The 15,825-nt window shown below is 34.4% G+C and overlaps 1 protein-coding gene across 9 annotated transcripts in view; it reads left to right on the top strand.

Moving 5' to 3' along the window:
- Tcerg1 (transcription elongation regulator 1) overlaps nucleotides 1–15,825 on the top strand; it is a 58,966-nt gene that overhangs the window by 10,342 nt on the left and 32,799 nt on the right. For 3 of the 9 annotated variants that reach the window (XR_010041664.1, XM_063232312.1, XM_063232313.1), the window contains exons 5-9: nucleotides 3,322–3,564; nucleotides 7,440–7,502; nucleotides 8,575–8,775; nucleotides 11,542–11,654; nucleotides 12,411–12,499. Coding sequence is in view for 8 of the 9 variants with exons in the window: in XM_063232312.1 (XP_063088382.1) it covers nucleotides 3,322–3,564; nucleotides 7,440–7,502; nucleotides 8,575–8,775; nucleotides 11,542–11,654; nucleotides 12,411–12,499 (709 nt within the window). In the remaining variant the exon portion in view is untranslated. The remainder of the gene's footprint in view (nucleotides 1–3,321; nucleotides 3,565–7,439; nucleotides 7,503–8,574; nucleotides 8,776–11,541; nucleotides 11,655–12,410; nucleotides 12,500–15,825) is intronic. The other 6 variants (XM_063232315.1, XM_063232317.1, XM_063232314.1 and 3 more) reach the window with 3 other exon arrangements.

A 15,825-nucleotide genomic window follows, 5' to 3' on the forward strand; every position in this document is an offset into this window, starting at 1 on the left:
CAGGGATGTTCCTATTTGACTCTGCAGGCTGAGGCTAAGTCCAAAACTATTTAAATAATTTTACAGATTTAATTATTTGTCATGATAAGGCACTAACAAAACACAGATTTTCTTATGGATTATAGTTTGTATGATTTTACTGGGTGATGAACAGGAATTTTTAAAAGTCCCCTACACTAGGTAGTTACAGAAACTTAGGAATTATTAGTGTATAAACAGTGTATGCTATTCATGAGAAAAATATAATGATTTAAATTTGAATTTTATTGACATAATAACTGATGAAGTGAGGTACATATCACTTATAGAGTTTTTAAAGACCCTACTTAATAATTTTTAGATAGGTTGGGGGAAATGAACTGAACAAAAAGTGTAAATAGTGCTTTATAAGTTTGTTTTCTTTTGTGGCTAAATAAGCGTGGGTTATAACAGTTGTATTAACTGGTTAAGAGTCTTTCCCATTTTATTAGCTTCTTGTTTCCAAAACCTGTGTGGCAAGGCAGAAAACTGCCAGTATTTATGGAATACCTGTGGTGGTAATGAGGAAAGCGTATTACTAAAAGGAACATAGTTCCACAGGGGGATGTTTTGTTGCTTAAATTTCTTCCCTGTCTTCGTAGGAAGGTGAAATAATACTTCATTTTTGTTTTAGTTGAGGAAGTTATGCAGATATTTGAATCACTGTAAATATATTCTATTTGCACATCAGTACATAGTCTGTCAGTAAGTTTGTAGACATCTTGCAACTGTGATTTACTGTTGTGTGAGTTTTTTATACTGCCCTTCTATGGTTGAGAGACCTTTTCTTTTCATTGCTTTTAAAACAGCAATTTCGATGTCTCTCAGTAATCCCAGTGTCTTTATTTCACTATTATGTAATGTACTGTCATAAAGTGTTACCATACTAGCCTTAGTATTTTTTCATGTACATATAGTCATTTGTCTTTTTTAATTAAAATCTGAGGTTGAGTTACTATATTTTGCGGTCTCAGGCTTTACTAGTTATTTTAATAAATAGAAATAGGAATTTACCCACTAAAGCTTTGATACCATTCTTACAGTTTGCCATTTAATTCCTTTTTTAAATTTTTGGCAGTGCTAGAGATTGAATCCAGGGCGTTTGAACTGAGTCCCATTCTCAGCTTTTAGTTTTCATTTTTAGACAAAGTCTCACTAATTTGCCCAGCCTGGGTTTAAGTTTGGATCCTCCTGCCTCACCTTTCTGAGTGGCTGGGATTACAGGCATGCACCACTGCGCCCAGCCTGTTGGATTTGTTAATTGCTCTTATCACTTTCCTCTCATGACTTATTACCACTATCAAGTTTAGAATATCTTGTGCTAGAAAGCAGGAGGAATGAGTTGAAAGAATGTTTTGCCATCCCTGTTGGTGATGTTTTCCATTTGAAATTGAATCCCTTTATAAACATTTTATTGTCCAGCAGTAGTACTTTGGAACCTAAGTTTTAATAATTATCTGAATACTATGGTAATAATTTATTTCTATGAATTACAATATAGGTTTATGGGAATGTGGTGCTAAAATTAGTATCTATTTTAATCCCTACTGCACAAAACTTTGATTTCTATGCAGATTTGTAAAAAGTGATCATGAAATATACTCAAGGAAGTTGGGAAGAATATATTTTCCGTCATTACAGTAAATTACAAATGCTTAGTGGTATATGTATGGGACTGGGCAAATGTTGCATGTAATTTGTATTTTCACACTGTTATAAAATTATATTAATATGATACTGTACCCTAAGGCTAGGTCTATGCTAGACCAACAATTCATTCCTGGGCCCCTGAAGATACTTGTTTGGCCCTGCTGTCTATTTAGCCAAGGTGAGTCCCTCATTAACAAGTATGAAATTGCTCACATCTTCCCAACCTAAGTGAGTTTTTCATTTTTAGAAGTTAGAAAAATTACTGACCGGTTTTGTTGTCAGTTGGATTATTGGGTGGTTTGAGTTAAACAGTGTGCTTTTGCTTATAATTAAAGTAGCATAAAGATTGGGAAAACATTTTTTATTTCATTTAATAAATTCATTGTTGGACCAGTATAGGTAGAGTTTGATGGCTTTCTTTACATCAAAAAAGAGATGAGTTTCCTGGTACAATGAATTTTATTTTGAAGTTAGATGAGTTAGGAATAAGTAAAAATATTTTGTAATATGTGAGAACTGACACTTTAAAAAGTGAAATATGAAAAGTTTTTTTGCCATTTTATTTTTTTTAGGGATGAAATGTGTTATTTTTAGCAACTTAAAAACAATGTATTAAAAGAACCCATATTATCCTGAATTTTACATTCTCTGAGTCTCATAGTCAAAACCTGAAATTTTACGTATTTTTGTTTATTTTGTTCTGATGATTAAATCTAGGGTCTTGCCTACGGGAGGCAAGTACCCTACCACTGAACCACTCCCCCAAGTCAAACCTGAACTTAAAGGAATTGTTTTTGACCCCATTTGTTTATGTTCAGTCAGTATGTTTGTGTATCTTCTTGACTCTGTCCTTCCTTGCTTGGACAATTCTAATGTTATAATTTTATTTTCTCACTTCTTTTCCTCCTGTGCATCTGCCAGGTTCATTCATCAAGTAAACACTGATTTCCTCATATATTTATGAAATCACACACAAACATAGGAATGCACTTTAAAAATTTCTATTTCTAACAAAGCGTATACCATTTGTATCGTGAACAGTGAAAGCCTTATACTGTGCAGAGGTGGTTACTGTTGATACAGTGACAGTGAATTCTAGGTCTTTTTTTTACATAATGTTTGCTATTTCCTTATCTGGTAAAGCGCACACTTCCTAACCTCTGGTGAAGGCTTTCTTCTTTCTATTTACGGCCTACCACTCCAGCCCTGACTCTGGTTTTCTTGGTGTGCCTGTTGTTTCATTAGTGCCTTCAGTTTTCCATACACTTCTGTTTTGTTCTCTACTCTTTGCCTTTATTTATACTTTTGCCACCACTTGGTTTATTTTTTCCTTCCATGTACCCTTTTCCTTGTTGAAATCTTACATCTTTCAAGGTGCAGCATCCCACTATAAACTTGTCTATACCCTTGCCACAATTAGAAGTAGTCTTTAGGACTTGACTTAAACACCTGAACATTTATCCATTTCACTGGTATTCAGTTATTTTTCTGTTTCATTTAACTGATTTTTCAGGCTTCTTGAAGATAGACTTTTTGACAAAGTACTTACAGTGCATGGAATGGGCCTTGAAAAACTGACTGAATGAGTGAATGATGAATGAAGTAAAATCGTTTATGAAAGAGTGATACATGTTTTTGTTTTATTTTTACCAGCACCCACAACACAAGATCAGACCCCAAGTTCTGCTGTTTCAGTTGCCACGCCTACAGTTAGTGTTTCAACTCCTGCTCCTACAGCCACACCTGTGCAAACTGTTCCCCAGCCGCACCCCCAGACGTTGCCTCCTGCGGTCCCTCATTCAGTACCTCAGCCGGCAGCAGCAATACCTGCTTTTCCACCAGTAATGGTACCTCCGTTTCGTGTTCCCCTTCCTGGCATGCCAATTCCACTTCCAGGTAAACCAACAAATTATAGTGGTCCTTCCCGCTCTGCTTTCATACTGTCAGCTAGTGTGTTCTCATGTGTCTGTTGCATTTGAAATTTGCCTTGAATCTCACCTGTTTGAAATGTTTTTTAAAGATTCATGGCTAACTGCAATATTTTCTCTTTTAAGTTTTGGTAAATGTCCTTTTTTGTTGTTTACATGTCTTTAGTCACATTTAAAGCTACACTTATTTGGGATAGTAGTCTCAAGTGAATTAAAAATGATCATCTTTTCATGTAAATATGTCCTCAATGCAGTGTTTTTAGATCAGTTTTATGAAGTTGAGAAATCACAGGTGATAATAGCTAACCCAAGTTACATGATTTATAGACAGTACACTGTTATAAGCACTTTACATGCATTACTTTCTTTAATTTTCACAACTATCTTAAGAGGTAGGTACACAGACAGGTTAAATTATTTCCCCGAGGTAACATAGCTAATAAATAACTAAGGTATTGGGATTTGACCCTGTGCCCTCCAGATCCACATACCAAGCTCTTTATAATTGTGCTGGAAAGAAAACGTGAGTCGCTGAACTGTAAACAAATTCAGAAGTTTCCCTTGTAACATTTGACAAGTATGACATGCATCATTTAAAGGTTTATATTGTTGTGATGAATTTGTGTTTTATTGTCTTATGATACATGATTAAAGCTAGAGAAGGAATTCAAAGATTGGAGAGTAGAGTTCTTCCTATAAGAATTAAACAGTGATTGTGTTGAGTATTCTTTTTTGTGTGTGTGTGTGTGTGTAGTACCAGGAATTGAACTCAGGCCCTTGCACTTGCCAGGCAGGTGCCACTGAGTTATAGCTCCCTCCCTGAGCATTCTAATTTGAGTACATTTGCTGTTGTCAAATGCATTTATTTAATCCTTGAGTCATGATTCATTGTTCTTGTGTTGTCCTCAAATATTGATAACCTTAAATTGGTCAGGTTTGAGGGCTAATTCATAGGAAGGATGAATAGAATGTAGGCCTCTCTTAATTTTTTATTCCTCCTTACTAGTGTAGCCACTTTTTCATACTAGTTCTTGTGTAAAAATAGGGTTATGGTACAGCAATGTATTTAATATAAAGCCTTTATACATTGTTGATGTAAGTAATGTCCTAGAATTAGCCCTTTCCTGTTGCATTTCAGAGAAGTAACTGGATACTTTCTAGGTATAATTTTTTGTAGGAAACTGAATGATAATGGAGAAGAGCTTGTCATTTATCATAACTTTTTCTTGAACTTCCTTCCTGGTCCATGTTAGAGTTGAAGACCATGTCAAAACTAGTGTTCGTTCTGAGTGGTGTGAGGAACTGGGTGGTGGATGGTGGAGGGGGAACGGACAGGTCGCATGGTAGTGCTGCTGCGCTGTGAAAGGTGGCATCTACACGAGGTTCTGATTATGGTCAGAGGGGGAAAGGTGTGCAAGAGCGAAGTTCATCTGTGTGCTATGTGGAACTTTGTCACAGTACAGCCTGTAGTTGCATTTTGATGTCATATGTTCTTTGTGGACCCTAGCCCTGTCATTAAATTTAGGACACATGTAGTGACCATCTGGGTCACCAGGTTGATTTGGGATATGTGAACTTTGGTAATAAAAGGTATTTAATAAATGGCAGTTGGAAGTCAGTTGGAAGAGAGCCTGAATTGGGTCGTTTGAAGGATCTTCCTAAGATGATGAGATTCTTTGAAGAGGGAGCTAGTGTCTTATAAAATTGTATTAATATATATTAAGCCATTTTTGATGTTAACACTTTTCTCAATTTCCCTTATAATTTAGTCCTACAGGTGTTTTAGTAAAAAAGAGAAGACTTTTCTCTTCCCCCAAAGCTTTGGTTTTATGTACAATGAGATTTGTCTTTGTTTTTTACTCTTCATTTTAACTCAGCATTAAGATGGGAGGAGGGATTTATCTTACAGCTTTAAATTCTTTTTGAATGGCACTGTCTGCCTCTCATGAGGATAAATAAGGATAATCAAACAAGATGATGGGGAATGGAACAACTAGGTGAAGTATAAGGATAAATTGTAAAGTTTTGTGGTGATAAAATTACATAATTATAGGAACTCTACTTCTAAAACATATCTTTCGTGGATGTCAGAATTATGCAAACTGTTAAGTGAAATTTTCTAATTTCTTAATAGAACATAATTTGAGGGTAGTTGTAGGAAATTTGGACAAGTACTCCCTTTTTAAAAATGTGGTTAGCAATTTAGATATGTGGATATTTATGAGTATTCATGGTATGCTTGTAATCTCATGAGAGAATGCCTTAAATCTTTTTAGCATGGGAAGAAACATACAAACATTTGACATAGTCTATATATTGATAATCAAATAAGAGTTCTGTGTTGGCCCAATTGATTAACAGTTATAGTTAAGTCTAAATATGAATGTATTTGATTTTTTTATAAGTTATGTAGCTAAAAAACAATTTTTTTTTTTAGAGAATGGTTTTGGAGAACAGTTTTTCAGAATAAAGATCTTGTATCCCAAGGATCGAATTTCTGGTGCTGGTTTTGTAAGTTTAGGAGTCCTGCAGATGGCAGTGTTTATATTAATGTAAACTAAATACATACTGTAACTTTGTTAACCAACTGAATTTTTCTATTGTTTTATTTCAATATTTGGAATAATAAACATATATATATAATTTTATGCACCGTACTTTTATGATCCAGTAGTTTTATTTTAGTTTGAGTTAATAGAAAGGTTAGCTCTTTCTTTCTTTATATAAATAAAAAGCAGAAAGTTGAAGGCACTTTTCAGATGGCAATATTTGTGTGTGTGTGTGACTGAGCATAGTTAAATTATTCACAAACCTAGAGGTCTTAACTTTAATCTTAGTCTCTGAATTACAGAGATTTCTTTTCCTGGCCTTTATATGAGGAAAATAGTTAATGTTATTTTTAGTTTTTATGAGTACCAAATTAAGTTAGTTTTCCCAGTTGAGAAATAAAAATTTCTCCTATACTCTCCTTAGCCTTTACCCTTTCTTTCTTTTTTTTAAAATGTGAATTTCATTTTCAATTTGAATTTCCTCAGTCTTAGTTTCCATCTTTTCTTTCATTCCCTTGTCACCACTGTAATGCATCGTGATGAGTCTTCATTCTTGTTAGAACTCTCTATTATTTCTATTCTTTAATACAGTACTACTTACTTCTTTAGTCTAGGGGCTAGAGATTTCTGCAGCCACTGTCCATAAAGTCAGTCACAACATTAAAGGGACTGAGTGTTTATTGGTTTCAACCTGCCTCTGTAGAGGTCCATAAAGCAGGTTCTCAACATAGGTGTGTGTCATTATTTGAATCCTGGTCTTATCTTTGCCTTCTTTTGTTTATACTTTTACGCTGTATCTGCAGTGGAAGATTTGGATCCATTTCATACCTTGTTTTTTATCTTTCCTACCCTTCTGTCTCATCTACTTCTGCACAATTGTGCTTTGTGCCTCAGGTCCTGCATGTAGTTTCACCTTAGCAGCAGCATAGAGCTGCTCCGTCTGCCTTTCACTGGCGTCTAAGCAACAGCAGCAGAGTTTGATGTCCGATGGGAAGAGTCCCAGATGAGAATTTGTTATGTGTAACGAAGGGGCTTTCTTTCGTTCATTTTAAACTCTGAGACTCCTTCAGATAATTTCAGGGCTGGTGCATAATTGATGTTATTTAGAATTAATGTCATGGGTTTGACACCACTTCCCACAAAATGTCAAACAAAAAGAAATTTTATTCCCTTCTTGGTCTTTTTCATTGGAAACAGCACTCTAAATTGTAGTGGTAAATTACTTCCCTGAACCCCAGTGGTAGCTGACATACAGTGGCAGCTTTCCAACCTGTGCTTGCTTATCCATTTACAGGTGTAGCAATGATGCAAATAGTCAGCTGCCCGTATGTAAAGACAGTCGCTACCACCAAGACCGGTAATTTTAAATCCATCTTAGTTTGTTTTGTCTGTAAGTTGGCATGGTAGTGAATGTTGTTGTTTATCCTTTTATTTATTTATTTTTTGCCCAAGTGAGTGGATTTTTTTATATTTTTCTTTTTAATGAGCAATATAAATGCAGTTGTCATATTTGGCCAACACGTAATTTTCCCAATTGCCTGTAGTACTAGCTTCTTTGGTTCACAAAAACAAATAAGGTCAGATCACTTTATATCTTAATTTATGTAATAAGTGTAAACAACTTCATTCTCATATTCATAACATTTAATTTTATTTTTGATGTATGTTTTTAAGTTAAATATAAAAAAATCATTTCCATGTGTAAAGTGATGTGATTATGCTTGCATGCTAGTGAGTACATGTGTGTGAATATTTGTGTGTATAGTATACTTTTACATGTTACAAAGTTACTGAAATAAGAGAACTACTGGAGCTTTGAGTCAAAGATTGTTCTTCCAGTTTTGAGTCATTGTATACTCATTTAGTAGTATTTTATTTTATACAATATGTAACAGCTTATTTAACTGCCTTGTAAAACAAATATTGGCTTGACTTTTAAAAAATAGAAGCTTTGTTTTTCTTCAGGAAAAGAATAATGTGCAACTAATTTAGTCCTTTAGATACACAGTCATTTACCTTAAAACTGAGAATTTAAAGTACTTCCCAAATAAACAATAATTCTGCCTCAGTAAAAATTGATTGCCTCATTAGAATTTTGAGAACATATCTTTATAAAAATATTTTTATATTTTTAATTAGAGAATGTTCCATGAGATTTATAATTTATGTTCAGACTTCATAGAGGAGACCTAAATTTCTGACTGTTTTTAATGTATTTCTTGGGTTGAATTTCTGTGTTTCATTAAATTTAGGCATTGAACTAAAAACTAGGGAAATAGAATTAAGTAATACTTAAATCATCTTTTATATGGCAGTTGGTTTCAGTGGATTCATTCATTATTAATGTTTAATAGATTTAGCTAATAGTTTAGAGTTTTCTGTATTGCAATTTAATGTTTGTATTTAATTTATTGCTGCTCTTGTTTTAGGTGTGTTGCCAGGAATGGCTCCTCCTATTGTGCCCATGATCCACCCCCAGGTTGCTATTGCAGCTTCACCTGCCACCTTAGCTGGAGCAACAGCAGTTTCTGAGTGGACTGAATATAAGACAGCAGATGGGAAGACATATTATTATAATAATAGAACATTAGAGTCTACCTGGGAAAAGCCCCAAGAACTAAAGGAAAAAGGTATAGTTGTTTTAATAACTGGGGACGCAGTGTGAATTATACATAGGATAGCAAGCTATTAAATATTCTGAGTTAATTTATTATGTTTCAGGGATTTTCTAATTAATTAGAAAATTATTTCTACTAAATTGATATGTATTTGTATGTAAAAACTCAGTTCTACCTACATACTTATCATTTTTTCCACCTGGAGAAGTTAACTGTTATATATACACACATTTTTATATTGTCAGGAAGTGTATAATTACGTTGTCCTTACTGAGATCAACAATACTGAAGAAGAAGAAATGTATGTGTTATGTGTCATAATCAAAAATTTAGACCAGGTATGATGCTGTGTGCCTGTGTAACCCCTGGTACTTGGGATGCCGAGGCAGGGTAATCAGAGATTTAGGACTTGGAGTCTTGGACATGATAAAATTCATAATTTTCTATATCACAGTTTCTGTTTCTGAATATCTTAGCATCTTTCAGCAAAGTGTGTGATTGTTTCAAGTCTGATAACATAGTTCGAAGTATTTATGTTCCTTTGAAGTTAGTAGGCCTTTAAATTTCCTTATTACAGCATCAAATTCAAATCAGTGGTATTTTTTAATTAAAATTAATTTATTTCTTATTTTAAAGAGAATAAAACAACAAAACACAGCAGAGCAGAGTAAAACAATACAAATAACACAGGATTTCAGAAAAAGACAGCAGAAAATTGATAGTTGCTACCATAATGTCTTTGTTTTCTTTGATATAGTTGCTCATTCCTTCCCACACAAGTTAATACAAATCAAAATAGTATAAAAACAATCAAAATAAAGGCTTAAGGACTTTCAAGGCCAGACACCACTAGGAGATCAATAATGGCTACATAATGTCTCTTGTTTTCTTCAAAATAACTGCCCATGTCTTCATACATATTGAAGTCAAATGACTGAAAACAGACTAAAACCAATCAAAACCAACAATAAAAGTATTATTGGCTTTTGAATCAAAATGATAGGAAATCATTAGTAGCTAGTATGGTGTCTCATTTTCTTCAATGTAGTTGTTCATACTGTCACACATACAAAAATCAATTCCTGTAAACCCTTTAGGTGAAGTTCTAGGCATATATAAGCCTATACACGCACATCTATCCTTCTGTATTAGAGGGAAAAACAAAGGAACAAGTAATTGTAAGAGTCCAAAACAATAACAGTTTAGGCTTTCAAATCAAGGTGGTGGGAACATAACAGATTTTGTTTTTTTGCAGTTATCTTCAAGTCTCACTCGAATTACTAGATATGCTCACGCAAAATTCATTTACTCCTACAGATGTTAACTGTTTTGTTCCAAGAACTAATAGAAGTAGTGGTATAATCATCTTAGTTATCTTAAGTGTATATATATAAATTTATATCTTTGTTCCCTTCGTTCTTTTCTCCTTTCCTATCTGAGTTATTTTTTTCCGCCTTGAGCAGTTCCTGACCCTTTCACAATATTTATTGAAGATTTTGTGTCTTATTTACTCCTAATTTCTTACACTAAGGGAGATAATAAGGTATTTACACATGGGAGATTGGTTTATTTCACTTAGGAGTATGGCCTCAAGTCACTTTCATTGACCTATAAAAACCTCTATGTGGTCTTATTATAGCTGAGTAGTACGCCATTGTATAAAAATACCACGTCTTTTTTATCCGTTGCTCAGTTGATAGGCATTTAGTTGTTTCCAAAATCTGGCTATTTCAAACTGTGCTGCTATAAACATGGGTGCACATATATCACTGTGCTATGATGTTTTCATATCTTCTGAGGATGTGCCAAGAAGTAGAATAGCTGAGTCAGATGGGACCCCCAATCCCAGCTTTTTGAGGCCCCTTCACAGTGATTTCCACAATGGTTGCTCCAGTCTGTACTCACACCACCAATGGTGCAGAGTGTTCCTTTTTCTGCACGGCCTCTCCAGCATTTTGTTATTGGTGGTTTTCTTGATCCTGGCCATTCTTTCTGGAATGAGATAGAATCTCAGTGTGGTTTTAATTTGCATTTCTCTAAAGACCAATGATGCTGAACATTTTTTCATGTATTTATTTGCCATTTCTTCATCTGAGAAGTGTATTTTCATCTCAGATGCCCATTTTTGGATTGGGTCTTTGAATTTCTGGGTCTGATTTTTTTAAAAAAAATTTTATGTTCTGTATAGAAGTCCTTTATCTGATGGACAGTTGACTAAAATTTTTTTCCAGCTCATTGGTTTTCTTTTCACCTTGTTGGAGATTTCTTTTAACATGCAAACACTTTTTAGTAAGATGAGATCAACAGTTGTTGATTCTGTGAAATATATACCGTGCAGTTTGATTTTTCTCCATGAATTCTCTACTGACCCCTATGTCTTCAAGATTTCTATCTACTTTGTCTTCCAGTACATTTAGTATTTCTGTTTTAATATTTAGATCTTTGATCCATTTTGACTTAGTTTAGTGCATGGTGATAGGCATGGATTTAGTTTTAGTTTTCGGCATATGAAAAGCCAGTTTTTCAGCACCACTTATTAAAGAGGCTATCTTTTCTTCCAGGGAACATGTTTGGCCCCTTTGTCAAAGACAAAGTGGCTGAGTGTGTTTGTAGTAGTGGTTGTATCTTCTAATCTGTTTCTCAAATCAGTGATATAGCAGAGAAGGCCATTTTATCTGTAGTGGTTTAGAGCTAGAAATAAAATTTCTCAACTGCTTTTCTGAAAGTCCTTTAAAAATTGACATCAAAACCTTTGATGGTATCTTAATTCTGTAACAGAAAAATTAGAAGAAAAGATTAAAGAGCCAATAAAAGAGCCCTCTGAAGAACCTCTGCCAATGGAGACAGAGGAGGAGGATCCTAAGGAAGAGCCTATGAAGGAGATAAAGGAGGTAAAGGGCCATGACTTGTCCACCTGGGAGCCAGCCTTAATTGGTTGGTATAATTTACTTGTAACTTATTGTCTATTTGATGTATTTTTAAATGAATGTTATAAATTTGATTCCTGAAATTTTAGAGTTCTTTGAAGTTTCTAAATTTTTCCTTTGAAATTTTCATTAAGTTACTTTTTATATTGAATGTAGGCCCCCATACAGGAAAGATTTAGGACCAGAGTTTGACTTTATCTTTAGCGCTCTGACTTATAGACTGGTCTGTGATAAAGTTGGAAGTGTTTAACTTCATGTTAGGAAAGTTGGGTGTATATTCTCTTTTCTCTCCACTGTGGCTGGAGTGATCCCTTTGTAACATAAGAACACTACAAACAATGTTGTTTGAAAGTTCCTTTATTTAGTCAAGGGCCAAATGGAAGTCATGTTTCAGGACTAAGAAACTTAGTAGAAATAAGAAACAGCTTTAATTGAAGTCTCTAAGTTTCTGTACTATGTTCTCCACTTCTGCTCCTGAGCACATGGCCAGTGAGTATGTAAGGCAAGACTGTCTTTGCTGCTGGGTTCTGCTGTTGTGGAGTCCAGCTGTTTCTGTGGTACGAGCAGTTATAATTTTCTTAGAAATGTTATTCAGGGTCTCCCCTCCCTATTCTAGCAACAGGCCTTCTGCTAGTTTTACTTTGAGGTATTTGTTGTGATGACTTATCTTTATATTTGTTTTGTGTTATTAGTTAAATGTGATTATTGTGTTTCCCTTAGGAGCCCAAGGAAGAGGAGATGACTGAAGAAGAGAAGGCTGCCCAGAAGGCAAAGCCTGTCGCTACTACTCCTATTCCTGGTACTCCATGGTATGTCCTAGCTTACTTAATCCACTGAAAAAAATATTATTACACTTGGGGTTTTTTTTTCCCTATAGAAAAAAAACACGTGAGATATGTTTTTATTTACTGAATGTTTTGGTTATTCATTGTAGTTAGATATTCAGACCTAAAATTCAGTTGCTACAAAGATTTTCCTTTGTTTATGGTGCTCTTTGCAATGTTTATTGTTCATAAATGTGTATTTAAACCACTGAAAGATCTTTTTATTATTTAAGATGGTTTAAATTAGTGATACACATACACACACATAGATGTATCACAGGTTGTATATGTATCTTTTGTCTCCCCACATCAGTGAGCCTTTCCTGTTGCAGCTCATCTAATCCATATACAGTACACATATTACAATTAGTTAAATTTTGAAGACTTGTGATCTATGAATTCCCTTCCAAGTTTTTTTCTTGCTTATTTTGTCTTTATTATTAAAGAGAAAGTTTTTTTCTATAGCATTCCAAAGTCTGGATGTTCTTATGTTCCATGATATTGTTAAATAGAGTTTTCCATTCATGAATTTTCTACTACTTTTTTGTTTCTGGTTATTTTTATATGTAGGGCCTATCACTCTAGGGAAATGTGGTCAGATTATTGTATTTTAAAGGTATTGGCATACTTTCCTATATAGTTATTCCACCAACTTCATAAACAGTTTTGTTTAAAAATTACTGAAAATATGTAACTGGTTTTGAAGTCAAATGAAAGCAGTCTATAGTTAAAGAGTTCCTATTTACTGTATTTTACTATATTCCTGAGTTACTATTTCTCTGTGTCGTGTGTACGTGAAAAGGGAGTGACTAACTCCAAGCTCCCTGAGATTGTATAATTATTGCTTTTCTTCTGTTTTTCTCTTTCTTGGATAATAATTTGTATGTCAGGTCTCTTAGATTTTATCTTTCTCTTAGATTCTTACTTTTTTTCCCTCATGATTTTTATCTGTAGTCTTTGTTTTGAGTTATTCTCAAACATCCAGCCACCAAACTCAGGTCTGGTAGTGACTTCAGTTTCACCCAGAATGTCATTATTTAGAGTCTTGTTCTGAAGTTTTACAAGTCTGCTCTGTTTGTTTCTGTTGCTTAGATCTCTTTTAAGGACTTTTATTGTCCGCTCCCATGTTTCTTCTTTTTCTGTTAGTGTTTATCTTAACTTTGGTTATATTTTAGTTGTTCTCCTAATCCCCTTCCATGGCTACTGCATTCCCTTAAGTATTTTTCCATTTTAACTTACTGGAACACAGTTCTGGTTCTGTAGGCCTGGCTTGTAAAAGGTGCATTGTCCACTAAGGTACCTGTATGAAGCTTTTTTGTGTCTATCCATTTGTACTTTGTTTTTATAGGTCAGAAACACCTGAAACTTCCGTAAGTAGATAGTCCCATAAGCGGGCAGCGTTTCCTTCCCCCAAAACATCCACCTGTTCTTTTCCTGGGGATCTGTTTGTCTGTGTGCCCCACCTAGAGAGAGTGCCTGTTCTTTGTGCTGCAATCTGTGCAGAGCCCAAGGTTGCAGTCATTTTTAGATCTTGGCAGCTCTTTGGCTTAGAGGAAGTAAAAAGATGAAAATTAGTAGTGGAGAAAGACAGTTGTTATATTTCATAATTATATGTAATAATTTATAGTGTTAATTGGAAAAGAATAGGTGATTCATAAAAGACATACAGTATAAAAGAAGTAATGTATATAAGGGTGTATGTGCATGATACATGCACATCATATAATAAGTAAAAAATTTTATTCAACTTTTTTTTGAATTGTCTCAATGATCTTCCATTTTATATATATATAGTTTTCTGTTATTTGTAAACACATAATTTCTCTATAAATGAATGGTTAGGTTTCCCTTTGTTTTTGTTTTTGTAGTCCCTGACATTACAGTGCTGCAGATATCCTTGTACATATTTATTTGTGAACATACTCAAGTATTCCTGTTGGTTTAGTGTCGAGATGTAGAATTTCTGAATCTAGCTATTTAAAATTTTGGTGAATATCATTAGATAGAGCTTATCTGGGAGTTATTTTCCTATCAGCATCCTGAGATTACCAGATTTCCTCAGACCACTGTAGTGATATGTATAATCTTCATAGCCTGATAAAAAAGGAATCTTTTGGATAGGCTGCTGGTGTGGTTGAACCTACTTTATGTTTATTAGTTCTGCATTGCCTTAGAGGACCTTTTTTCCTCTTAATAGTATATAGCCCTGAGCTTTTACATGTATTACAGTTTTTTTCAATCTGTTGGTTCTTATTTTGTTACTTTGACATGCACAAATTTTTTTTTTTTTTACTTTTTCCTTTTTATCGGTACCAGGATCGAACTCACAACTGCCTGCTTGCAGGGGAGGTGCTTATGCCGCTGAGCTAAATCCCCAGTCCCAACCTGCACAAGTTTTATATTTTGGGTTGGGTTATAAACTCAGTGACAGCTTGTGTCTAGCATGCAGGAGACCCTGAGTCTAAACTACCGTACAGCATAAATCTGTGTGCGTGCATGTGTGAGTGTATATTTTGATATTTTTACAATAGCTTTTGGGTTTGGTCGCTTACAAAGCATCCCTATCATGTTCCATATGCAAGCATATATTCCTAATTCCTTTGCACTCCATCTGAATGCAGTTATTCAAATTATCTTTTTAATTATATTCTCTGTTTTATATCTCTCTTCCTCTTTCTCAGACCCCAGTTACATATACATAGTGGTAGTCCTTTTATCCCATTGTTTCCCACTGTTCATTTCTTTTTTTATCCCTTTGTTTTTTAGGTGTGATACTGATTCATCTAGCGCAGTGATTTTCTCCTTTGTCATCCCCATTTGTTCTTGCACCAATCTACTAAAGTTTCATTTAGTTTTGATTTCTAAAACTGCTTTTCTTTTTTTTAGAATTTTTATTTCTGTTCTGAAGGTTGTTTTCATTTCTTTCAAAGGTCCTTATCTCAGGAGTTTATACTCTTTCTCTCTCTGTATATGTGTGTGTGTGTGTGTGTGTGTGTGTGTGTGTGTAAATAATATCTTTTAATTTTTTAAGACATGGTCTCATTGCATAGTTTATTGTAACCCCAAATATTGAATACAGTTATCCAAGTATTATAATACATTTTTCAGTTTTCCTTACAATCCGGAAAGTTACAATTGTAATCCCACTGAGATGTTACTGGAATCCCAGCAAGTTAATTCTAATCTACCACCTCCAGCGCAACCCATGAATGAAGACCCCCAAGAGATACTCCAAGTTAAGGGCGGCCAAGGGGTCCTAAATCCAATCCCTGTGAGGATGTGCTTTGGTTTCTGATATGTAAACTTTTGTG

Source organism: Cavia porcellus, unplaced genomic scaffold, assembly GCF_034190915.1.
Source record: "Cavia porcellus strain 051 isolate PalLab524CR breed Dunkin Hartley unplaced genomic scaffold, mCavPor4.1 scaffold_21, whole genome shotgun sequence".
Lineage (NCBI taxonomy): Eukaryota > Metazoa > Chordata > Mammalia > Rodentia > Caviidae > Cavia > Cavia porcellus.